The sequence below is a fragment of the Budorcas taxicolor genome, chromosome 19, assembly GCF_023091745.1.
Source record: "Budorcas taxicolor isolate Tak-1 chromosome 19, Takin1.1, whole genome shotgun sequence".
NCBI lineage: Eukaryota > Metazoa > Chordata > Mammalia > Artiodactyla > Bovidae > Budorcas > Budorcas taxicolor.
Window position 1 is genome coordinate 42,484,587 of NC_068928.1, and position 26,798 is coordinate 42,511,384.

Below are 26,798 nucleotides of genomic sequence, written 5' to 3' on the forward strand. Positions count from 1 at the left end.
CCGATTGGCTGAGGGCCCGCGGCCGTTGGGGCGTGAAAAGGTTGTGGAGGGCTCGAGGCTGTTAGGAATTGGGTTTTCCTCAGACTTGAGGCGAGGACTAACGCACGGAAGGCGACGAAGAATCCAGGGGGTAGCAGAAGACTGAAGAGAAGTTAAAGGGGTCGGCTTATGAGCCGTCCGGGTGTCCAAATAGGGTTCTGAAGATGGACCGACCTGAGAGGCCAAGATTGTCCTCTCTCAGTGACTTTCGGTTTGGAGCTGTTGCCACAGAGACCATCGAAGACACTCTGCTCCACTTGGCCCAGCAGAATGAGCAAGCCGTGCAGGAGGCTGCGGGCCGGATGGGCAGCTTCAGGGAGACCCGGATCGTGGGTGGGGATGCAGGCCGGGGGGCTGGTCTTATGGGAGACCCGGGCACTTGTCTTTGAGGCACCGATCTTGAGATTCATTATGCGTTATTCCTGCAAGTTTCCTTAGTACCTACTATATGTCAGGCGTTGGCGGTACAGTGATGAGCCAGACTCACCAGCCCCCCACCCTTGATTTAACGTGTATAGACTACTTACTCTCCTTGCCTTCTAGGATAGAAAGATGAAAAAGAGGTCTAGTCCCAACTTTTAAATCATGTATATAATCTTTGGAGACTATTAGGACAAATCTGCAAATGACTAGGTACAAGTATGGTTAGATAAGTGTCATACCACATAAAACAAGCTTTTATGGAGACTGAGAGGAAAGATGGAGTGAGGTGGGAGTAGAATGAATTAAGGAGTCCTCCAAGCATCATGGTATTTAAGGTAGACCCTGAAGGATGACATTTTGGTTGGTGAAGGTGATGTTTCTTTTTTTTTCCGGCTGTGCTGGGCAGCTTGTGGGAGTTCCCCAATCAGGGATTGACCCCAGGCCTCAATAGTGGAAGCGCCAAATCCTAACCACTAGACCATGGGAACTCCTAGGACCATGTTTCTACTAAAATGGAATAACATGAGTCAAACAATGGAATAGGGACACTTGAGTGAATGTGGGTACCATGTCATCCAGGTTGGCCAGAGCATGTGGAATAGTAGTTGAAATTCAGACCAGAAAGGTGGTTTGGAGACATTCCACGGGGAATTTTGAATGCCAAAGTGAGGAGTTTATATGTGACATGATAGGAAAACAAGAAGGCATTAAAGGCTTTTTGTTGTTGTTGTTTTTGTTTTCATATGGGAGTTCTATAACTGCAACCTTTGCCCTAGAAAAAATTATTTTGGCTGTGATATAAAGGATGGATCGGAGTAGAGAGAGATAAGGGGTAGGTTGTCCAGTGGAGTCTTTGTCAGTCATTATATTTTAGGTAATAAGAAGAAATGATAAGACAGGATAGATTAAAAACATTTCAGAGGTAAAATCTAGGGCTCTGCAATGGATGAATTTAAGAAGTGAAAAAGGGAAAGATGACTATGTCAAAGGGTTGAGCCTAGACATACAGTGCTGCCATTTAGAGAAACACACATACAGAAAAAGAAAAAACAAAAAGGAAACGTGACTTGTTAGGGAAATAAAATAGTTATGGTTTGAGATCTACTGAGTTTCAGATGCTTGTGGAACATCTGGAGGAAGGTTTCTGGCAGGTTGTTTAAAAATTTAAGTTGGAAGAGAAGTCGAGTAAAGATAAGGGTTTGGGAGTTATCTCCATAGTGATACTGCTGACACTGGCAGAGGATGAGTTCTTAGAAGTGGAATCTAGTAGTTTCTTGGGAGACATTTTGTGTTCAGGAAAGTGGAGAGGGAAGAAGAGTCATGAAGGAAATAAATGGAATGGTTGGGGAGATAGGAGCAGAACCAAGAGACCCTTGGAAGCAAGAGGAGAGTTTCATGAAGGATGATGGTCAGCAGTTTCAGATGCTTCAGAGATGTGAACAACAGGGATGAGGATTGCAAAAGGACCATGATATTTAACAGTTAGGACGTATTTTCTGACCCCTGAGACAATCATTTCAGCAAATTGTAAAAAGTAGAAGCCAAATTGCAGGATATGAGGGACTGAGTGATTAAGTGGTAGCAGCAGGTATAAGCTAGGCTTTCCAGAGTTTTCACAGTGATAGAGGCTACAGAGATAGAGCCCTAGTTTAAGAGAATGGAAGGGGAGGGTCTTTTAGTTAATAGATTTGAGTATGTTTGCATAATAAGTACAGGAGATAGAGCCAGCAGCAGGAGAGAGGTGTAACCCTCATCCATTCCACCTAACCCACACTGTTTTCTTGGCAAGTTAAAATGGAAAATATTAATAGAAACAATTGCCTGGATATTAATAGTTAATAATTAAAATAAAAAATAAAACTATAAACACACCCCTCTCCATGAAAATAAAGAAATGAAATCTAGGCTCCAGCAAATAAAAGGACTGGCTAATGACACAGTTATGAGTTCTAGGATACTTTGCTTAATTGCTTAAACTAATTATCCTCTTCATTGGACACTGTTAGCAGAGCTTTAGCTTCTGTCATGATGAGGTTTTGTACATATATCTATGTGTAACCTGTGTCAAGTCAGTTGTTAAACATTTTGTGCTAAATTTTATAATTTTTTTCCTTTAAGTTAGATTTTCTCTGAAGATATATGGAAATTTAACTATTTGTAATTCTTTGTTGATTATGCTCTCAGTTCCTAGTTCTGCAGTACCTTTGAGAGCTAACATTTATCCTTGTTTCCACCCTCTAATGATATTGCTAACTAAATAGAATTCTATCTGGGGCTGTTCTTTCAAAGAGAAACACAGGCAGCCTAAAATCTTGCCAAGGTATCTTACCCTTCCCACCTTCCCAATGACTTGCCCCCACCCAAGTTGGACCTTGTTCCCTGAATTAGGGGATGATTCTTCCAAACAAGCCACTTCACAGTAACAAACTTGCTCCTGGAGGAGGCTCAGCCACCAAAGATTTACCCAACAAACTGGTGGTGGAGAGGTGGTGTCCAGCTGTAAGGTGAATTGTGTTTGTAAAGCAATGGGAGTTCTCCAGAGGGTGGTTACTAAACAAACAGTGTTATAAAGAATATCGAAGCTCCAGGAGGGACCTTTTTGTTCCTGTCAACATTCCACTGAAAACAGAATATAGGAGTTAGGGTTTTTATCCATCCAAGAATCTCTCTTGAAGCCGGAGGTTCCCAGCATGGCGTAAAGGCCAACTAGACCAGCTGGTTTGTTTGTGTGTAGCTGGCCAAGCCTTTCATCAGCTGAGACCCACAGGAAGGCTCAAGGGGCCCTGAGGGGACTTAGTAAGCCTTTGTTTTTGCACTCAGTCAGCCTCCTTTTCATGCTTCTCATCTGCCCATTGGCAGCAAAGGGAACCAGGCTCCACTTGGATTGTTTCAGTCTCATCTTTCACACCTCCTGACCCTCTTCCCTGAGCCCCATCATGGCGTTTATACAATGTCAAGAGTTCCCAGAGTCGTTTTGGTTGCCTTATGAATCAGGCTCTCCTTTCCTGTTTTGGCAGAGTTTGTTTTTCTCCTGTCTGAACAATGGTGTCTGGAGAAATCCGTGAGCTACCAGGCTGTAGAAATCCTTGAAAGGTAAAGCCCTGAGCATAAGGCTTTTGTGAGGGGTAACTCTCAGGATGGCTAATGTACCCATATCTTAAAAAAAAATACTAGTTGCTTCTTACTGTGAAGCCAGGTTTGTACCCTCTTTTACCTGCAAATGTAATTTTTTTTTAAAGTTCTGTATTTTTAAAAACATTTATTTTTGGCTATTCTGGAACTTTGTTGCTTTGTGCAGACTTTTTGTAGTTGTGGCAAGCTGGGGCTACTCTTCATTGTGGTGCAAGGACTTCTCACTGAGGTGGCTTCTCTTGTTGCGGGGCACAGACTCTAGGCCCATGGGCTTCAGTAGTTGCAGCTCACGGGCTAAGTTGCTTCATGGCTTGTAGAATCTTCCTGGATCAGGGATTGAACCTACGTTCCCTGCATTGGCAGGTGGATTCTTATCCACTGTGCCACCAGGAAAGTCCGCAAATGTAAATTTTTTTAGCCAGCAATTGGATACTGGAGAGGATAAGATGTAGCATAGTTTGAAGCACAAACTCCATTTAGTCTCAGTGAGTGTGGATTGATTCCTCTCCTCTTTCCCTTCTTTACAGGTTTATGGTTAAGCAGGCAGAGAACATCTGCAGGCAAGCTACAATTCAGCTGAGAGGGAAGACAGAGCCTCAGAATTGGAGGGCGCTGAAAGAGCAGCTTTTCAACAAGTTTATCCTGCGTCTTGTGTCATGTGTTCAGCTGGCAAGCAAACTTTCCTTCCACTACAAAGTAAGGAGCTAGGGTGGCTCATGGGCACCTAAGTGTTAGAGAGAAACCAGCTCATCCAAAGATGGCTTTGAGAAACCCACTCCTAGGTCTAGGTGATACTACTCATGTGGAAATTCCAGAGTATAATCATGCTTCCTAAGCAGACCTCCTACACACACACACACACACACACACACACAGTCACATAGACCTCCTACACACACACATGGTCACACAGACCTCCTACACACACACACAGTCACATAGACCTCCTACACACACATGGTCACACAGACCTCCTACACACACACACAGTCACATAGACCTCCTACACACACACAGTCACACAGACCTACACACACACACAGAGTCACATAGGCTTCCTACATATACACACACATACACACAGTCACACAGACCTACACACACACACACACACACAGTCACACAGTGCAGTTATTAACCTGAAGTTCTGTTCCCAAAGTATAATTGCTGGACAGAGGCCATCATTCATACAGGTCACCTTTCCTCCCCTTGGACTCAAGGACAGTTTACATAAGGTGCCTGAATTGCTAACCTACCTAGTAGTATTAAAGGCAAAAAAACTATTGCATTTATAAAGGACAAAATGTTTCCTTATCACTATGTGATGCTTGTATAATAAAGTATCATTTATTCAACAAATATTTATTGTCTTCTATGGTGCCATAGCTACAAGAGTAAAAATATTGTCTATACTCTCAAGGAATTTATTATCTAATGGGAGAAGACACACAAACAAATATGGGAAAGTGTTCTGATTAGTGTGAATACAGAGGGCTGTGAGTGTACCTAATCAGCCTTGGAGAGACGAGGAAGTGTATTTAGAGAAAATTACTTTTTTTTTAAACAAACAACAGAACATTCAATATATTCCACCTGTTGTTAAGCACTATCTCCACTCCCATCTAGAGGTGTTTCTCAGTTCTGCCTCTCTTTGAGATTAATTTAAAAATTTTAATAATTATTTTTTGCTATTAACTTACAGTAATGCATTATTTTTTTAATTGTTATCCAGGAATGTTTCACTGCTTGTATGCTCTAGTTTCAGTTGAATACAAATGGTGAGCGCAGACATTTCTTAGGGAGAAAGCATTCAATTTCTCACCATTACAAATGATGTTAGCTGTAAGATTTTTGGTTTATCACTTTAACCAATAGTGACTTCTTGAAGGGGAGGGTGGGGTGATGGGTGGATCCTAAGGGGAGAGGGGAAATAGGTAAGGAGAGCAGTTAAGGGAGGTGTGTGCGGGGGGCCAGGCAGAGGGAGATGCAGACATGGGAAACGTGTAGACACCATGAGAGCCTGTGGGTTTGGGAATGCAAGTAATTCTGTGTAAGTGTAGAGTATAAGGGGGAATTACCAGGAAGAAGCTGAGATAAAGGCAAGGACTGGATTGTGAAGGGCTTTGTTTACTATGCCAAGATGTATGACCTCTATTCTGACAACCCGCTCTCCCTTTCACTATCTTTTGGTTTTGTTTGTTCAGATAATCAGCAACATTACAGTCCTGAATTTCCTCCGGACTCTAGGGTATCGTCACACTAAAGAAGAACTGCTGGAATCAGAACTTGATGTTTTGAAGTCCCTGAACTTCCAAATCAATCTGCCTACTCCCCTGGCATATGTGGAGATGCTCCTGGAGGTTTTAGGTACTTAACTGTGTTGGGCATGTGAGTTGGAGTCTTCCATAAGAAGGCAGAACTTCCATAGAAGTTCCTAGGGGGACATCCCTGGTGGTCCAGTGCTTAAGACTCACGCTTCCCCTGTGCAGGGGGCACAGGTTAGATCCCTGGTCAGGGAAGTAAGATCCTGCATGCCTCAGGGTGGCCCCCCCAAAAAAAAGATAAAAAAAGGAATGTGCTTAAGGGTTTGGGCAGTGGGCAGAACCTGCCAGTGAGGAACAGCAGTTTTCAGTAGTTTCCTCTAGTACTTGTCAGGGAAAGAAACACCAGTCTCCGCACCTGGACTCTATTTGGACTCATTAGCCACTCTCTTATTGTAAGATCAAAGAGTTGATTTTATAGAGGCATGAGATAAGAGGGGAACAAGCAAATAGGTTCCAATTATATATATATCTCGTAGATGAAGGTTTCTCTACTCCTCCCTTTGTCCTTTAAAATCGACCTCCAGCTAGAGGTTTCTTACAAAACTTAGCAACCAGGAAGCGCACTAGCAGCTCCACAGCTTTGTTTCGCATGACAACTGTGATTATGATCAGACACACACAATGCTCTTCACCATGCGCGTACTCCATCCAGGATACAATGGCTGTTTGGTCCCAGCCACCCAGCTGCATGCAACCTGCCTGATTCTACTTGACCTAGTCTATCTTCTGCATGAACCTGTATATGAAAGCCTGCTGAGGGCTTCCATTGAGAACTCCACACCCAGTCAGCTGCAAGGGTAAGACAACTGCTTTACTGTAGGCTCCTTCCAGAAACAGGGAGTCAGTAACATATCACGAGAACTTGGGAAATGGAATTTACCTAGCAAGGCACCTAGGCCACAGATAACCTGCACAGGTTACCTTGTTCTAATCTACATCCAATATGTTGTTTGGATGGATGACTGAGTCCAATCAGCAAAACCCTAGAGGCTTTTACTTTTAAATTTAAATGACTTCAAGTAATTAACATACTTTCATTCCTAATTCTTCTTTTATAGCTGCTTATAATTTCAGATTACTGAACTGCTTTTATAGTCACCTAGGAAAAAAAGCCACAGGGTTGCAACTTGGACAAAGTGTTTGATTACTGTAAAATCAGGCTGATAAAAAGCCTCACAGTTACATTTGGTAGGGAGACAGATGGAACAACAAAAGGTCCATAAACCATTCAGCCAGAAGGCTCATGTTTTTATCTCAGTTGAGTTGGGGGAAGTTGGAAGAGGGAATCAATTTAGCTATTACTTGACCATTTCTTTCCATGTATAAAATTTCCCATGATCAACATAAACAACTCAGAGTTGAAGTCCTGTAGCCCTAGGATTTGGAAGATCCAGTGTCACTCTAGCTCCAAAATTATTGTGGTTTTAATCACTCAGGGAAAAGTTTGTTTCAGTGAAGGAAGACTTCATGCTGTTGGCAGTAGGAATCATTGCAGCAAGTGCTTTCATCCAAAACCATGAGTGCTGGAGCCAGGTATGCACCACTGAGCAGGACCAGCATGGTCAGAATTCATTTAATAGAAAGCATTCTCCCATTAGTTAAGGGAAAACAGACAAGCTATAAAAGGTAACTGCCAAGCCCTAGGATTAGGATGAATAAGCAGGACTTGGGAGAGAAAACTAGGATAGGACTGAAAAATGTTCTCCACGTTCCCCCTTGTGAAATTGGAAATGGAGGTTCAATTTCAGCTTGTTCGTTTCCCATTCTGATAATCCACTACCATGTTAAAGTCCATTAAGTGTATCCTCCCAAACAGAAAATGTCAAGACTCAAATATCCCTCTCATATTTCACAAAACTTTTCTCAGCAGAGGGAAATGTCTAGCAGAAACTTTCCGTGCTAACAATATCAGGGCAAAGGTATCCTAGTGTAATGTGGCCACTGGCAAACACTGGGATCTGAATTCTCTGTGTAAGTTCACAGAAATGAAAAAATTTACATTTGGCATGAGAGAAAAGCCCCAGCAATGTGTCTATTTGTGCACTAACATGTGTTTATGTAGTAATAAGAAATCTGTCTCTATTTCTGAAGGTCATGGGGCATTTGCAGAGCATCACTGGCATTGCCTTGGAGAGCATTGCTGAGTTCTCTTATGCAATCCTAACTCACAGTGTGGGAGCCAGCACTCCAGGTCAACAGCAGCCTGTTCCTCCCCACCTGGTGGCCCGACCTCCAAGGGCTGCGCTTCCTCCAACACATGAGGCAGGCGGAATCTGCCAAATATAAACAGCCTTCTGTCACTGCACCCATCCCTCCCTCTGTTTACTTTCATACTCAGGGTACAAAAGTTCCAAGCATCTTCTGAGTTGTCTTTTGTAATCCAACTTCACACTTATTTTTCTACGTCAGAGAAAGAATTAAGATGAATAACCATGTCCCTTTTGTCATATCACGCTGAAAATGTCAAAGAGCTGGGAGAAGATAGAGGATCAGTGAAATTAGTTTATTTTTGTTTAACAAGATATTTATGGCTTTTCTTTATTCATTTTATTAAGACAGAACCTCAGACATGGAAATTAGTATTAACCAGGGGCTCAAATACTAAGACCATATGGGTGACCCTGACTGAACATCAAGGATGTTGACTTTATTTCCCCTTAAAATTAGTTTAACATCTCTGTTCTGTTACGGAGAGCTACACAAATAGGGCTTTCTCTACAGCTGTCTATTTTTCCATTAGAGTCTTCTTAAAAAACTAACACCCACCTCTACACATATTTCAACAGACTTTCCACATACCTGCACTTGAACTCAATTCTCCCAGAATACAAAGTACTCTATTTTAGTTAAAGAAAAACCCAACAGTGCACCTCTGGGCAGTTATCAGACTGCAGTTGATCTTTTATTACAAATAATTAAATCTCTCCACCAAGGTCTCAAACAGTATCAAACACCATTTCATATCTCTTAACACAGAGCAGAGCAAGCATTCAGTACTAGAACCAAGTAAGAAGTGTTAAATTTCAAGCTTCTGATCACATCACACAGTGACCAAAGCTTGTGTCATTTTCTCATGTTATCCAACTGTGCATCTCACACTTCTTGTCCTCTCAGTGGAGACAAAAGCTTCTAGTTCATGTTCTAAGTGCAGGAAGTCGAGAGAGACAAACTCCAGTGAAAACACATCAATCTCAATTCAACTCAGTTAAAAAAAAAAAAAGCAAACTTAAATTATTTGTTTCGAGGGGACAAAGGGAAAGGAAGGCATGGGGTTAAGAGTCAAAACTGTGACAAAGACCAGATGCTATACATGGCATGTTGTAGTTCTGGAAACTATCTGTTATATGGTATTTTAAAATAAAGTGGCTTTTGTAGATTTTTTTCTTTTTTGGTATTGTAAACATAGGCTGTTTAATAGTACCCGAATTTAACACTTTTTCTGCAAACAAAACAAAATTGAAAGCCTTTAAGGCAAACAAACAAAGAAAAAAAAAAAGTCATTTGTTATAAAACTGTGAGGATACCCAAGCAAGACCCCACTTAAGATTCGTTAGCATGAACTTGAGAGCTTTTGTCCACTGTTCCTCCGAGTTAAACTGAGTTTTGATGGAATAGGAGCCACCACTGCCTCCTGTGTCTTCAATTTTGCCTTTCTCCACATCCATCCTGCAGGTGAACACAGCAGAACTCATTAGTAACTGAGATCCATGTTAAGTCAGTTAAGGCAAATGGGCAGTGACTTGATCATGGGACCATTCACGTCATTCTATCTATTAAAGAACTGTTGGCGAGCAACGGTAGTGTATTTTGGATTTGCTTGAAAGCCCAAAACCAAGAAGGCTGTCACAAGAGCCTCATTGTCATTGCGGAGTACAGAGACAGGACATACACCCAAAGGGATGAGAAGCCTGGAGCAGAGGGTAAGCGAGGGCGGCAGCACTCTGCACTGTTTTCCTAGGCATCCCTCCCTCGTGGGGAGGGGAGGCAGGCAGAAGAAAAGAAACGCTTTGTTTTGCGGTGATGGAAGCAGCTCAGCCTTACTCTCTTAAGTAAGGTGCCCATCTATCTCTGGGCTCCTACAAAATTTGATCAAAGGAAGCATTCCTGTATCTTTCCAAGGGCATAAGGAAAAACCTCCCTGAAACTGGAGAGCAGGCTTGAGCTTTGCACCAAGAAAATCCCCCACACCATCGAAGTCAGCATTTTCTCCAGGGATCAGGTGGTCACACTGTCTTGCTTACAGTGTTGGATCCGTCCTGCCCATCAGTGTCATGGGATTTTACTCCCGTTTTCAGCTTTCCCACCATGTGTACTAGTTTTGCTTCCATTCTTCCTGTCCCTTCCATTCTGCTCACTTTGGTCCTACTTTAGGTTCATTGAGCACTGGGGAATACTGACCTGTAAGGAAGGCAAAAACGTGTCTCGCCTTTCTCAACTTCTTCTTTGAACTGCTGCACACAGTCCAGGAAAGCCACCATTGCATGGTCAAACTTGTTGTCCCAGAAAAACCGCAGCCCCCCTGAACAGTACAATGGCAGCTCCTGCCCGAGAAGAGAGAATTGGCTGTACATGTGGCCCAAACACTGGCTACAACAGGCTGCTCCCAATCCAATCCATCTCTCTGACTGGTTCTGTCTGGATTCCACTAGCAACAGTAACCTTGGGCAAATACCATGCACCCAGAACTGTTTCACCATCACTGAAATGTATTAAACATCTACTGCACGGTGATGCCTTTCTCATCCTGGCACACACTTTCTCCTTGGATCCACCCATATCCCTTCTCAACAAACTGTAAAAGTATAATTTTCTCAACAGACCCCAAAGAGTTAATCCTGAACTAGACAAGCCACTGAACAAGACACTGGCTCATCATAAGATATCTCAGTTTAAAAAATGAAATTATGCTATTATCAAAAGTAAACTATTTTGTTAGGAGGTACAAGAATTCTGTACTGTAGGTGAAAAATGGAACTTCCTAGAGTACCTTAGATTTGTCTGTCAGAGACTCCAGATATGAATGGTTTCCATAGGGAACAAGTCGGTACCTAAAATGGAGATGCAGACAGAGATGAATACAGGACTCTACCTAAAGTGATTACTAGGGTGTTATAACCCAGTGATTTCTGGTCTTCAGCTACCCAAAGAAAGTGAAAGTATTAGTCACTCAGTTGTGTCCAACTCTTTGCAACTCCATGGACTGGGACCCAACAGGCTCTTCTGTCCCTGGGATTCTCCAGGCCAAGAATATTGGAGTGGGCTTCCACTTCCTTCTCCAGGGGATCTTCCCGACCCAGAGACTGAACTCGGGTCTCCTGCATTGCAGGCAGATTCTTCACTGTCCAAGCCACCAGGGAAGCCCAAGCTACCCAAGGACCTCTTTTATTATTTCCACTTCTGTCTCACCTCCCCATGGGGGCTCCATGTTTAAAAAGTTTTGTTTGGGATTTCCCTGGTGGTCCAGTGGCTAAGACTCCAGGCTCCCAATGCAAGGGGACCGGGTTGAACCCCTGCTCAAGGAACTAAATCCCACAGGCTGCAATTAAGACCTGGTGCAGTCAAATAAATAAATAAACACAAATAAGTATTTTAAAAAAGAAAAGAAAAAAACTATAATTATCTGAGGGTCTTTTATGGATGAATGTATGTTCTGGTTTAGATTTAGAAACAGAAATCTGGAGATTTTTTAGGTTCTGGAGACAGGAAGTTGGGGACCACTGCTATGGTCATGCAGTTCATCAACTGCTCAATCAGTGGAAAAGGCCTGTGGTGAGGAGAAAACCAGAAGCACACAGTCTCCATAGACAGAATACTCCCTGCTTGCTGGGAGCAAGGGCTCTTGCATACTCAACAGAAGTAACAGGTAGGATACACAGATTATATCGAAGACACACCACACTCAAGAAAGGACCACCTTTTTTACCTCTGAAATTTCAGACCCATCTTATTGGCCAGGGCGTGGAGCAGCAACACTGTCTGGCCCCAAGCAGCATTAATCTCATTCCATTCCACAGGAACACTGGGCAGCCGACCCAGTCTGAAGTTATTGATTGTACCGAACTGTCCACTATGCCTACAGAAGAAGGGCAGGGAAAAATACAGAGAACTTAAAACTTGGCAAATTCTGATATTTTCTGTTCTCACCTAAAACCTGGCATAAATCTCTCTCCTTATCTTCATATTCATATATCCAAGCTCTACCTGGTACTTTAAATACATGCCTAAAGCGTGAGTCATCATCTTTCTCCCTGCTGCTCAGACATCAAAGTAGAAACCTGGGTGTCATCCCTGAATGCTTTCTCAGCTCCCTTTTCCCCAAAACCACCAAGCTCTGCTGGTTCTGCCTCCTAAACCTCTTGAATCTGTCCACTTCTCTTCAGACTCAATACCATGGCTCTCTTTTTAAGTGTTTAGAATCCTCCTGACAGATTTCCTAACCAACAACCTTGCCCTCTTCCCCCAAGTCATTTCTCACATTACAGGTAAAGCCATCATTTACAAATACAACTGTACTTATGTCACTTTTCTGCCCAAAGCACTTCAGTGGCTCCCACTGCCTTTTGGATAAAGTCCAAATCCCTTAACGAGGCTTATAAGATCCTTAAGGAATTGGTAGTGCTCCAGTTTCATACCCTGTCCTTCTCTGCTTTATACTCCATCTCCGGTCACAATAAGCTCCTTTCAGTCCAGAAGGTTCAGTGGGAGATTACCACTTCCACTTTCCTCTGCCTCTTTGCACAGGATGTTCTCTCTGCTGAGAACAACCTTCCTCCTCTGCAGACTTAGACTCCACGTCTCAGCTTAAACATCCACCTCCACTGGGGGAAACGTTCATGCAGCCTCCTCAAATCGGGTGAAGTGCCCTTGTGTTCCCACAGCACCCTGGGCTCACCAGGACCACGCTGAGGTGCAAGTGCCTGTTACCCAGCCGTCTCCCCCTCCACAGCAAGACTGCAGCAACCAGGAGGCAGAATGAATACTGCTTGCTGCTGCCCACCCAGTGCTGAGCACAGTGTCTACCACACAGCAGACACTCAACAGATACCAGCTGAAATGGATAAAATGTCAAATAAATGAGTAAACAAATGACGCCCGGAGAGGGGGATGAGAAATCAGCACCAAGCAGAGGCTCAGATTTTCTTGCGGCTGGAGGGCTCCGATCTTTCCCTCTCCTTGAAAGAATGGAAGTCACCAAGCTCTAGAATCTCAATCCCCTGATTGTGGCTATCCCAACTCAAGAAACGGAAGAAGCCTAGATGGGGTGAAAATGACATGGACTCCTATTTCATGGGAGGTGGGCACCCTGGCTTAGTGGTCAACAGCTAACATTCAGATATTCAGTGCTTCCCAGATGCGCCTCACCCTCCAGCCCTTCTTACCAAATGTGGAAGGTTGCATTAAAGACGTTGGTTTTCTTCAGCTTGTCCAGCTGCATCTGGGCATAACGCATCTGGTTTTCTACACTCTTCAGCTCATCATCCAGTTCTAGCTGTTGTCTTTTAAATTCACTGTATTCCCTTTGATACCTGTGAATAGATAAGGTGGTCATTAAAGGCTGTTAGTTTTGGGGGCTAAAATTTCTCTCCCATCGCTCCTCTCAAAGACTTCTAGTGATTATGGTCACTTCTAGTTGCAGCACCTTGTACATTGGCATAGATCTCACTCAAAGGAGCATAGTTGCCCTAGATGTTTTGCCTGGGAGGGACAGAAATGTCCCAAATTCCAGCTGCTCATATGCAAAAAAGAGGAGGAAGACAGGATGCTCCCAAACCAGGACCAGATACTTCTTGGACTTCTGGTCTTTTCCAGAAACAAGGTGAGTTAGTCAGTGGTGGTTTCTTCCCTGAAATGGTCTGATTGTCTATCACTTCACTTCTACATGCCTATTGTCCTTTAAATGGTTAGTGTACATCATTTCTAATGGAACTTATTACACTACCCCATGAAAAATTTAACTTTTTCTCAGTCCTCCACTCCCCCACCTTCAGTCTCCTCCACTAGACAGAGGGTTCTCTCAGGTCAAGAATACCAATGAAGGACTTCCCTGGAGGTCCAGTGGCTAAGACTCCGCGCTCCCAATGTAGAGGGCCCAGGTTCAATCCCTGGTCAGGGAACTAGATCCCACATACCACAACAAAGATCAAGGATCCCATGAGCTGCAACTAAGACCTAGTGCAGCCAAATAAATTAATATTTTTTAAAAAGAGCACCAGTGAAATTTTTGAGCTGGAAGAGAATACATGTAGGCCAACACACTTATCCTTCCTGAGGAGGATGCGGGATTCAGTGCCTGACTCATCCAAATGTTCCCTACTGGACAGAGCTGTCACTAGAGGCCTGGTTCTCAGCTCTCCAAAAGCACTGGACAAAACCAATGCTTTTGTCACTTAATCATGCTGACTCTTCCTACATAAGCCTCCCAACCAACATCGAGAAACAGGGCCTGGAAATGCAGGGTCTAGAGCAGACATGCTGCTGAATGTCGACTGCTGTTTACAAACTAATCAGACACATTCAGCTGTGAGCCGTTTCGTCTCCCGGAGCCTTGAGGCAAGAAGATGCAAGAACAGGGTGATCACTCACTGAGCTTCCTCCTGATCCAACCTCTCAGCCTCAGCCTGGACCTTCTCGAGATTTTCTGCCACCATCTTCCGGTTCTTTTCCACATCTTCCAGCTCTTGGATCAGCTTCTCCTCCTCTAATGCCAGCTCCTTTAGCTCTAACCCAAGCTGTTCGCTGTCATCTTCATTCATTTGCTCTAAGATCTCCAAACAGTGTCTGCCAAGAACACAGGCAGGGAATGCTTATGGGAGGGCACCTGTTATTCCATTTCCCTGCATGAAGCACAGCTCTTGGGTGAGGGCTGTACAGCCCCAGAGCAGTGAGTATCCCAACTCAGAGCCCTGTTCCTAGGACCAGGCTCTGGAGGCACTCACTTGTAGTTCTGACATTCATTTTCAGTGACGTTGAGCTGAGTGTCCAGCTGGTCTAAGAGCGTGTCTGTGCATTCCTCACACAGGGGGTGATCCACATCTGTCTGGCCTGACATGATGTCAAAAAGGTCCCCAGTGACCTGGAAGAAGAGGAGAGTCAGGGTAGGGCCTGCCTCATGTCACCTGCCTGGAGACCCCCCTACCAGCCAGCCCACTGCAAGGTACTGGCATGAGGCCGACTTGCCTTTAGTCTTCGGCTGAGGTTCTCCATGGTGCCGCCGTCAGATGCCTCCCCAATCAGAGTGAAGCTGTTGGCACTTTCTGTGGACATCATCCTGCAGACAGCCCCCCGCCCATGGGCCACATGAGGGAGCAGAGAGGCCTCCTCCACCTATATGCAGTGCTGGTGGCAGAGACTCTCAAGCACCAGCTGAGGGGCCTCAAGGCGCATACCCACTCCTAGCCCAACTGACCTCCCAAGGATACCTCTCTCCCAAGGGAAGGCCATGCTGGTCTCCCACAGGGGCACTCAGCACGAAGTGCTGGATGGACTGGAGGACTAAGGAGGGAGAGGGGGCATCAAAAATGGCTATGTGTGTGTCTATAGTAGAAAAGGAAGGAGAATCAGGAGAGACCATTTCTTACATGCATCAATAACTAAGAACCTGAACATCTAACATTTGTTATCTTAAAACTTTTCAAGAGCTCATCTCTTCCATTAGTTAATCACACTCTCAACTTTTCTTAATTCTTCATCATGAGAGCTACTGTTCCTTCCCACTGTGTGAATGGCTACAGGAAAAAATCAATACTGGAAGGTGATGGGCCAGGTGTAAGGGACAGTGTCTTTTCTAGAAGAGTGAAAGGCTAGGTGATGATTCATCTCCATCGCAATTCTGGGTTCAATTAAAATTCTACTGGCCTTTGGCAAGGAACAGGGGGCTGAGGAGTAGTAGGCACCTGGCTGGGGGGATGAATCTGCGAGAGACACCATCCTGGCGAGTTTCAATAAATGGCTCCTGGGAAGGAAATAAGAAGTCATCAGAATTCTAGCAGCTTTTGAGGTGGAGTCTATTTTCCCAATGGCCTCAGAACTATTTGGCTTTACCTACGATTGATAAAGACTTGAGAAACAAGAGACCTAAGAAATGGGTGTTTTCTAGCCAATCCTTGGATATACGCACTAAGAAAGGACCCCTGGTACAAATAAACCCCAAGTCCCATTTGATTTTTTTTTGTGGGAAACAGCATTTCCTAACTATGTTATACTCTGTTATATTTGCATTTTCTCAACACTTACCAGTCAGGGTAGGGGAGAGAATGCCCTTCAGGGGTCCCCAACCTTTTTGGCACCAGGGACCAGTTTCATGGAAGACAATTTTTCCATAGACCAGGGCAGGGGGAGGGGTAGTTCAAGCACATTATGTTTATTGCTCACTTTATTTTTAGTGTTTTTACATCAGTTCCACCTCAGATGATCAGGCATTAGATCCTGGAGGCTGGAGACTCCTGCCCTAAATCATGGCACAAGGGAAAAGCCAGAGCAGATTGCAATGAAGTCTGCCATGGCATAAAACAAAGTAGATTCTTTGTTTTCCATACTTTGATATAATTTGCATGTGACCAAACTCTTATCTTTGACAATGAAAATCATCACTCAATACAGTTCAAAAAAAATGACATGTTCGCAGACACTGGTAACCCTTTCTACCTAGTGTAATCACACAGTTCTATCTCTAAACCTAGATACTTTTAAGACCAGAGAGGAGTGGATATTACTAATGAACTACGGCAACAGGTGTGAACCAGGTTAAGACTTGGACACACAGGTCATCATCCCACCTCCCACCTAAAATAGCTTATAATTCCACTCCAAATAAAGCAGAGTCTCTCTTCACTGTTTTGAATGGATGCCTCATTCAGCAACCCTGTGACCGCAGGTGAACTTCTGTGTCTTCAGTGATCCACAGTGGCCTAATTATGCAGAATGTCTCTTGTTAACCAGAGATTTCACATATCCGGGGGCTCCAGGAGCATCAAGGACCCTGCAGAAACCCACTTTGCATTCCAGTGCTTTCATACCTCTCCTGAGTTAGCCTCTTCCTCCTGGGTCTCTCCTGGTTTCAGCTGGGCTGTGGCAAGTAATGGAGCTAAGAGCAAGGGAAACATTGAATCTTTCAGAAAGTCTTCTCAGAGCAGGAGCATTTATGAAAGGATAAGAATCAAAATATCCTCCACCTTTTTCTCAGAGTATAATTTACAAAAAAAAGGATCTGTTTTCTTCTTCTTACACCCATTAAATCAGATTAAGGAATTATCAAAGTTTTTCCAGTATAATGGTATGATTAGGTCTTTAAAGAGACATCTTACCTCTCAAAAAATACTTAATAAAGTATTAATGGTGTTTATATGTTTGGGATTTGCTTCAGAATCATTTGGGGCTGTAGGTAAAACATGGTTAAATGTGCGTGTATAATCGTTGAAGCTTGGTGATGAGTATACAGAGGTTTATTATAAACTTGGATGTTTTTCATAACAAAAGTTAACATCCTCTTTCCCCCAGAATAAGTGGGAAGGAACATGAAAGGAAGATGAAACTTCCTTTTCTGGAACTAAGATCCAGGAAGATGAAAGCTCGCTACACAGCAATGGAGATCTAAGTTACATGAGTGTATACATTTGTCAAAAACATACAGCTAAGGGTAATTCACTGGCCAGTTCAGTGGTGAGGACTCCATACTCTCACTGCCGAGGGCCCAGGTTCAATCCCTGGTTGGGGAACCAGGATCCCATATCCCACAAGCTGTGCATCATGGGCCCCCCAAAAAGCTAAGATATGTAATATATGCTGCTGCTGCTGCTAAGTCACTTCAGTCGTGTCCGACTCTGTGCGACCCCATAGACGGCAGCCCACCAGGCTCCCCCATCCCTGGGATTCTCCAGGCAAGAACACTGGAGTGGGTTGCCATTTCCTTCTCCAATGCATGAAAGTGAAAAGTGAAAGTGAAGTTGTTCAGTCATGTTGGGCTCTTAGCGACCCCATGGATTGCAGCCCACCAGGCTCCTCTGTCCATGGGATTTTCCAAGCAAGAGTACTGGAGTGGGGTGCCATTGCCTTCTCCAAAGTAATATATAAATCTTGACAATTAGGGACCTCCCTGGGGATCCAGTAGTTAAGACTCTGAGTTTCCACTACAGGGGGCAGAGATTCCATCCGTGGCTGGGGATCTAAGATCCCACATGCCACGGGGTGCAGGCCAAAAAAAAAAACAATCTTGACAATTAAAAATTGTCAATGTATGAAAATTTACCTTTAAAAAAAAAGAGGTAAAGAGCAAAATACCTGAGTGGATATGGGAGGTGAATGTAGGTATAGAGGAAACAAGAATGATTGACTGTAGCTAATTGTTGAAGCTGAATGATGGACACAAGGGAGGTCACTATGCTAGTCTCTTGATTGTATGTTTGAAATTTTCCATATTAAAAATTTCCCTATTAAACAGTTAATTCCCCTCAGAAAAGAGAAATCAGGTATTGATAATAATTGTTAATATTTGCTGAGTACTTTTCCCTGGCATATTCTGAAGTATTTATGGTCTCTGTCATATTTGATTTTTACAACTACCTTGAGGTTGTTTTACATTTTACAGATAAAGGAAATAAAAAAATTTGGGGAAACTAAAAATTGGGTGAAGTAACTTGCAAAGTCATTCTGCTAGTAAATGATAGCCAGAATTTAAATTCAAGCAGAGTGACTCTAGGTCCATGAGCTTATTTTCACTGTTTATTCAGTCTTTTCCTTTTTCCTAGCTTCATCTCACTTCTTGAGAATTTGGGACTCTATTCCTCTATTTTCCTCTACTTATCAACTATTGGCTTCTGGGTAAATCATTTAACCTGATTGAGCTTCAACTCCTCATGGATGAAATGATAAATTTTTACTACTCCTACGCATAGGGGAGTAAAACTGAACTACTCCATAGAGGTTAAAGTAACGCATGTAATGCACTTGGTATATGGCAAGTCCCCCACAATTGCTGTTTATTTTTATATACATATAATCCTTTACTCTGAAACAGCGGGAGCAGAAAACTAAGGATCTTTCCTTGTTATAGAAAGCTCTCAGAAGCACATAGTGTCAGAACTCTTTTATGTTCTCGATAAGAAAACAAGGAACCAGAAAGATGAAGCAACTTCCGAGGCTCACAAGGTTTGTTTGTGGCAGGCTATGTATAGTCCTTAAGACCTTCATCTCCAAAGCTGCCCACTTTGAACGATCTTGATCACCCTCTTTCCAAGGGCCTCGCTGACCTGTGAGCTCCTGGATGGTGACACGGTCCAGGATCTTGAAGCTCGTGTCCAGTTTCAGAGGCTGGCTGCAGCGCTGACACACGAAGCTCACCTGCATGGTGCTGCTGGATGTCTTAGACCCCTCCATCCCTGCGGCAGTGGAAAGGAGACGACGTTAGGAAGAACAGGCGCCCTTGAACCCCGGGTTCGGAGCTACCACCTGACTTGCTGTTGTGGTGAAGGGGTAAAAATCCCCGCCTGCACCTTTCCCTGTAGGAACGGTAGGATACCAGGCGGACCTGCTTCCGGGGCTGACCCGGCAAAGGCAGTTTACTGCCCAAAGTCAGGGAGGGTCTGCAAGAGGGGCCGTCGGGGTTCCCAGGTCCCCTTCGAAAGTAGCCGTTCAGCCCCCAACGCTTTTCACCTCGGGACCCGGAGCCCGCCACCCTGATCCGGTCTACCGCGGGGGTACCGCGGCTTCGGGTCTGTCTGCGAGTGGGACTTCTAAGACTGCCATCGCCCAGCCTTCAGCTACTTCCCGGTCCGCCGGGGGAGGACTTCCGCCGGGACCGGACTTGACGTCACGATGACTGCCGCGCCTCAGGGCGTCAGTCATGGTCGACCCGCTTTCGCCTGGCTGCGACCTCTAGAGGCTGAGCTGGGAAAGGCGGCAGGCGTCGGCCTGGGGGCTGGCGTTGCGAGCGGAAGTGGCCCGACCAAGTTGGGAGCGAGTCGCGAAAGAGTCAGATACAACTTAGCGAATAAACAAACAACCCCTGGACACGCCACCATTTTCTAACTCAGTGACTTTTCTTCAGATTTGTCACTTCTTAGCGGAGCCACTTTCGTTATTCACTGCGGTATCAATTTTTAAAATTTCTCATTGGGAGAACTGGGCGTTTTTTTTGAAACGCTGACAAAGACGTAGACACTTGGAAGGGCAAGTGAGGGGGTAAACCTTATTGTGTTTCATTGTATAAAGTTTCAGTTATGATAAGGGAAAGTCCAACACTTTAGATATTGGAATATAAAGTTATGAAACTAAAACATTTTTGTGTTGGTGCAGGAGTATCCATGGAAGAGAATAAAGTTAAAAAATAGACCATGTATGGGGGGCGGGGTGGATTTAGTGGGTGATAAAGCTAGTGTTTAAAGTTAGTGGGGAAGTGATCTACTTAATAAGTGATGAGTGGGACCAAAGAGCCATTTAAATGGTAGTGAGCTCAATCTTCTACTCACTGTTGACACCAAAAGAAGTTCCAAGTTAGTCACAAATTTAAGCGTCAAAAATACGATTGGGAATTCCCTGGCAGTCCAGTCGTTAGCACTACAAGCTTTCATTGGTGAGGGCCCCAGTTCAGTCCCTGATAGGGGAACTAAAAATCCCACAAGCCGTGTGGCAAAAAATAAAACAATGGTTAAAGGTACTATATGAAAGCATGAGTGAATATTTTTTATAATCTTGAAGTAGAGAAGGGCTGTCTAAGCATGACATGAAAATCAGAAGTAAAAAGGAAAATATTGACTTTTACTCCTTAGAAATTAAAACTTTCTGGATTTCCCTGTCCTTTCACTGGTCAAGACTCTGCACTCTCAATGCGGGGGGCATGGGTTTGCTCCCTGGTTGGGAAAGATTCTGCATGTTGGTGTGCTGTGGCCAAGAATGAAAATGAAATTAAAACTTTGTGGGGGTACTCTTTCTACCCCCTTCTGATGTCTATGTCAGAAGCTTTCTCTATCTCCTTCATACTTTAATAAAACTTTATTACACGAAAGCTCTGAGCGATCAAGCCTCGTCTCTGGCCCCAGATTGAATTCTTCTCCGGAGGCCAAGGATCCCGGCGTCTTTGCGTGATTCAACAACAACATTTCGTCTTGGGGGCTCCTCTGGGATTCTTCAGGACAAGGTAAGGATGCTTGGAGCTCTAGTTCTTTGTTCTCCTAGCGAACACATTTTCTGCTGTATTTTACTAACTGTTTATTGGAGAGTATATAACTCCATTGCTAACACTAGCAAGCGGGTACTCTTTCTACCCCCTTCTGATGTCTATGTCAGAAGCTTTCTCTATCTCCTTTATACTTTAATAAAACTTTATTACACACACACACACCAAAAAAAAAAAACAACTTTGTGAACTATCAAAGACAGTGTAAAAAAAAAATTGTGAAAAGAAAATGTGGAAAATAGTTGTGTCTCAAAAGAAGGTAAATTTCTTTGATATACAGAACTCTATTCAATCAATAAAAATACCCATGGGCCAGTAATGAAATGGGCAAATAATATGAAAAAGCTCACAGGAAAACAAATGGTTGATTAAAAAAAATTAAAAGATATTTCATTTTACTAGTAATAGTGGAAATAAAACTGAAGTCAGGCAGCTTTCCTCATTTAAGAGATTGGTAAAGGCTGAACTAATTGATAACATCATGTATTGATGAGTATATAGGGAACTCTATGTATAAACTAGTACAGTCTTTTTGGAGGACAATTTGGGAATGTATTTCAAAAATTTAAATGTTCATATTCTTTGATTCAAAATTTATTTCTAGGAATTTTCCTAATAGATAATACAAGTGATCAAATCCAGATGTACAATAAAGTTCACGGCTAAATTTCCCTCAGTAATAGGGATTGTTTAGATAAATTAGGGTATTATTCATTCAGCAGAATACTGTGCATGCTCAGTAGCACCGTTGTGTCTGACTCTTTGCAGCCCCATGCGACCATTAAAAAGAATGGAATAACTTGCTTTTTCCTTGGTTCTTTTGGCTACTTTGAGAGTGGTCTGAAGAAGGGCAAGAGTAGAAGCAGGGAGACCAGCTGGGAGGTTTTGCATGAATTGAGGCAAGAGATGATTCTCAGTTAAATAAGAAAAGTCGTAGGCAGTAAACATAAGTCCATTTGTATAAAAAATAACGTGGTATATAATACGACATATTATATGTTATAGGAAATAATATACAGCAAGCAGTGTCTTTCACTGAACAACGGGACAGAGATTTTTACTTAATACAAATTTGTACTGTTGGATTTTTTTTGACAATAAGCCTATAATTCATTTACAGCAAAAGTAAACTTTTACAGAAAGATAATATAACAATACAGGAAGTTAGGGCAATAGTGTCGTAGAATTACCCATAATCTCACCATACTCTAAGTTTTATGTTTTGCATTATGATGTTTCTTCCCTGTGTAGTTTATTTTTGTTTTAGTCACTCATTTTATTTTTTTTAAACTTTTTATTTTGTGTTGGGATATAGCTCATTAACAATGTTGTGATAGTTTCAGGTGAACAGCTAAGCGACTCAGCAGTACATATACATGTATCCATTCTCCCCCAAATGCGTCTCCCATCCAGGCTGCCACATACGATTGAGCAGAGTTCCCTGTGCTATACAGTAGGTCCTTGTTGGTTATCCATTTTAAACATAGCAGTGTGTACATGTCCATCCTAACTTGCTAACTATCCCTTCCCCACCACCCCTCCCCACCCCCACATCCTTTGCCCAGCAACCATAAATTCCTTTTCTAAGTCTGTGCCACTGTGTATTTTAACAAAGTGAACTGAAGTGAAAGTGAAGTCACTCAGTTGAGTTCAACTCTTTGCGACCCCATGGACTGTAGCCTACGGTTCCTCCATCCATGGGATTTTCCAGGCAAGAACAGTGGAGTGGGTTGCCATTTCCTTCTCCAATTTTAACAAAGCTGTATTTATCTTTGTGATCTATGTGCAATTTCTGTATACTGCTTTTAAAATTGAATGTTACATAGTAAGTATTTTCCCTTGTTGCTACGCAGATTTTGTAATCGTCACTCTCATGGCTGCATTACCTGAGTGCTACCTTAATGTGTTTCTTTGTTGCTTTGCTTCCAGTTTTGGTGGTTACCATAACGCTGCAGTGAAAAGGGGACTGCTTCCTAATGCTAGAACCGTACCACTGAGATTACTGAATTTGGCTATTTCATGTCTCTTGATTAACATTAGCAGTTGTTTCCCAAAGTGGTTTCATATACTTATATTCTACCTCCAGTAATGTTTGAGAGAGCCTGTTTCAAGATGCCCTGGCCAGGAGTAACCATCATATATCAATAGTTGAAGAACAAGGGCAAAAAAAAAAAAAAAAAAGGCACTTCCTTGTTATTTTAGTCTATTTTAGTCTTGTAAATATTGACTCTTTTGTGAAACTTGTTTGTGTCCTTTGTTCATTTGTCTACTAGATTCTCATAACTAAGGTATTTTCCAGATGTGCAGACATTTTACATTTTTATGAAGTCAAATCAGCTTTTTTTCTGGATGATTTATATTGCTTAGAAAGCTGTTTCCACTTTCAGAAGTGACTCTCTTAGTATTTTAAATGTGTATGTCCTCCTATCATTAGCATCAGACATAATATGTGGGACTAGGTTGCTTTTCTCCTGGTATTGCTAACCAATCAGAGATGGTCTTTACAACCCTTATTCCTTCGATCTTTCAGCATGAAACTCCCTCTAGAGGAGTTGAGTGGAATCATCCCCAAAGGATTCTCAAGTAAGGCTGGCATGATTGATTCATGAGTGTGTGAAAGTGTTAGTCGATCATCCGTGTCTGACTCTTTGTGACCCCATGGACTGTAGCCCACCAGGCTCCTCTGTCCATGGAACTCTCCAGGCGAGGATACTGGAGTGGGTAGCCATTTCCTTTCTCCTGGGGATCTCTCTTCCCAACCCAGGGATCGAACCTGGGACTCCATGTTGCAGGTGGACTCTTTACCGTCTGAGCCACCAGTGGGCGAATCATAGTTGTATTCAATACTTCTTCCTGTGTGGCTGCCACTAACACCATCTCAGAAAGATGTAGATACATAAAGGGCTTCTAGAGAGGGAGGGCTTCTAGAGATTACAGCTGTGGGTTTGGAGATCTATCTTTGTCACTTACCAACCCTGACCTTGAGCAAGTTACTCAACCACTCTGGATCTTGTTTTCTTATTTGTAAAATGAGAATAATTGGGAATTCCCTGGTGGTCTGATGGTTGCTGCTTCTGTTAAGTCGCTTCAGTCATGTCCGACTCTGTGTGACCCCATAGACGGCAGCCCACCAGGCTCCCCCGTCCCTGGGATTCTCCAGGCAAGAACACTGGAGTGGGTTTGCCATTTCCTTCTCCAATGCATGAAAGTGAAAAGTGAAAGTGAAGTTGCTCAGTTGTGTCCGACTCTTAGTGACCCCATGGACTGCAGCCTACCAGGCTCCTCCGCCCGTGGGATTTTCCAGGCAAGAGTTAGAACTCTGCATTTCCACTGCAGGGAGCCGAGGTTCCATCCCTGGTTGGGGAACTAAGATCCCGCATGCTGTCCAGTGTGGCCAAAAAAAAAAAAACTTAAATGAGAATGATAGTGTATATCACATAGGGTAGTGATGTGATGATTAAATGAGCTAATAATATGAAGCATAAGGAGCAACATCCAGCACATAGTAAACTGTCCGCTCTGCTGTTTGGAGACTATGTGACAATCAGTAGGTGTAGTACCTGAGGAACTGAATATTCAAAAACATACCATAGGTCATCAATTCAACAACTATTTATTGAAGACCTACTATGTGCCAGTTGCTTGTCTAGGTCTGGGAGGATACACTAGTGAACTACTCGGATAGTTTATATCCTTGAAAAGAGAACTGGACAATAAACATGTAAACAAATGAGTACGGTGACTTCAGATAATGGCAGGTGTTACAGGTTGAACTGTTTACCCAGAAGATATTGAAATTGGAAGATATTGAAGTCCTAAGCCCCAGTACCTGTGAATGTGACCTTATTTGGAAAGAGGATCTTCGCAGATGATCAAGTTAATGAGGTCGTTAGGTCATTAATCCAGTATGACTGGTTGTCCTTAAAAAAGGGGGGTGTCAATGTGGACACAGAGATGGACATAAACAGAGGGAGGACATGTGATGAGGTACAGGGAGAAGATGGTTGTCTCCAAGCCAAGGAACAGTTGAGACTCTCAAGAGCACCCATGTGACTTTTGTGGACATGAATTTGAAATAAGACCAGTCATCAGTGATCACTGATTCATAAGCAGCCAGGAATAAACAGTTTGTTAAATACAGTGGTGCCCTCAGCAATTGTTCACTGAATAAATAAACAAATGAGTGCCTATTACTTAAAACATTTGGATAAAGGAGGAGGAAAAGAAAAAAGGAATGCGTACCTCTCTTCTTATGGGGCTTCCCTGGTGGCTCAGGCGGTAAGGAATCTGCCTGCAGTGCAGGAAACCCGGGTTCCATCCCTGAGTCAGGAAGACCCCCTGGAGAAGGGAATGGTTACCCAGTCCAGTATTCTTGCCTGGAGAATTCCATGGACAGAGGGGCCTGACAGGCTACAGTCCATGGGGTTACAAAGAGTTGGACACCACTAAGCGACTAACATTCTACTTGAAGAAAACAAAACACAATTATTTGAGAACAAAGCCATATTTCAATAAGCACAAACATATTACGCTTCTAAGCTGAAGTTATTAATTCTGAAAGAAATGCAGGGTAATGGCTCACTTAAAATATGATGTAGTTAATTTGAGAAAGCATTCCTGAAGTTAAGTTCCAGATCAAAGTTCAAAAGTTACTAGGAACAAGTGTTAACAGAAAGGAGAGGTAAAAAGGGGAAAACTGTTAGATGTTAATAAGCAAGATGGTGGGATTTCCCTGCTGGGCCAGTGGTTAAGATTCTGCCTTGATGTATATAGCACATGGAACTCTTGCTCAATGTTATGTGGCAGCCTGAGTGGGAGGGGGTTTGCGGGAGAAGGGATATGTGTTTATGTATTGCTGAGTCCCTTCACTGTTCACCTGAAATTAGCGCAAGGAATCTGCCTTGCAATGCAGGGGACTTGGATTTGATTCCTGGTCAGGGAACTAAGATCCCGCATTCTTCAGAGCAACTAAGCGCCCCCAACTAAAGTGACTAGAGCGTCTTTATACTGAAATGAAAGATCCTGCATGCTACAGTGAAGATCCTACATACCACAACTAAGACTGGACACAGCCAAATAAATAACATATTAAAAAAAAATAAGAATGGTAGTGTGGGCCATACTGTATGTGGTCTTGAATAAGTGGAAAAAGACTTTGAGTCTGAAAGTGGGGATGAGAATAATTTTATCATTTAAGGAGTAACCTCTTCATGCTAAGCATGAACAGTTAGCTTATCGGATAGTGGCTACTATTTATCAAGTGCCTGCCTGTGTCCATAACAAACCTACTAAATTACATACTATTTATTAATAACAAAATTACATTTTATAAATGAGGGAATTGAGACTCAACATTTCAATAATTTACCCAAGATATGACAGTTAGGAAGGACTGATGCTGAAGCTGAAGCTCCAATATTTTGGCCACCTGATGTGAAGAGCCCACTCATTGGAAAAGACCCTGATACTGGGAAAGATTGAGGACAGGAGGAGAAGTGGGCAACAGAGGATGAGATGGTTGGATGGCATCATTGACTCAATGGACACGAGTTTCAGCAAACTCCGGAAGATAGTGAAAGACAGTGCTGCAGTCCATGGAGTCTCAGAGAGTCAAACGAGACTGAATGACTGAACAACGAAGGAGCTGAGGCTCCTGATTTGAAGGCAGGTTTCTCTGATTCCAAAGACCACAGTCAGTCACCTTTCATTCA

At 43.1% G+C, this 26,798-nt stretch overlaps 2 protein-coding genes across 2 annotated transcripts; one reads left to right on the top strand and one right to left on the bottom strand.

Moving 5' to 3' along the window:
• The first annotated feature begins 203 nt into the window (after nucleotides 1–203).
• CNTD1 (cyclin N-terminal domain containing 1) lies at nucleotides 204–8,204 on the top strand. The gene is made up of 7 exons (XM_052658627.1): nucleotides 204–372; nucleotides 3,480–3,555; nucleotides 4,122–4,290; nucleotides 5,799–5,961; nucleotides 6,571–6,715; nucleotides 7,355–7,451; nucleotides 8,010–8,204. Exons 1-7 carry the CDS (start codon nucleotides 204–206, stop codon nucleotides 8,202–8,204), a joined length of 1,014 nt encoding a protein of 337 aa, XP_052514587.1.
• Nucleotides 8,205–8,795: 591 nt separating this feature from the next.
• BECN1 (beclin 1) lies at nucleotides 8,796–19,686 on the bottom strand. The gene is made up of 12 exons (XM_052658446.1): nucleotides 19,566–19,686; nucleotides 19,163–19,291; nucleotides 16,934–17,001; nucleotides 15,812–15,870; nucleotides 15,096–15,186; nucleotides 14,855–14,991; nucleotides 14,502–14,696; nucleotides 13,298–13,444; nucleotides 11,842–11,991; nucleotides 10,906–10,966; nucleotides 10,317–10,459; nucleotides 8,796–9,584 (listed from the first exon to the last, which is right to left on the bottom strand). Exons 2-12 carry the CDS (start codon nucleotides 19,287–19,289, stop codon nucleotides 9,416–9,418), a joined length of 1,347 nt encoding a protein of 448 aa, XP_052514406.1. The 5' UTR covers nucleotides 19,290–19,291; nucleotides 19,566–19,686; the 3' UTR covers nucleotides 8,796–9,415.
• Nucleotides 19,687–26,798: the final 7,112 nt, after the last annotated feature.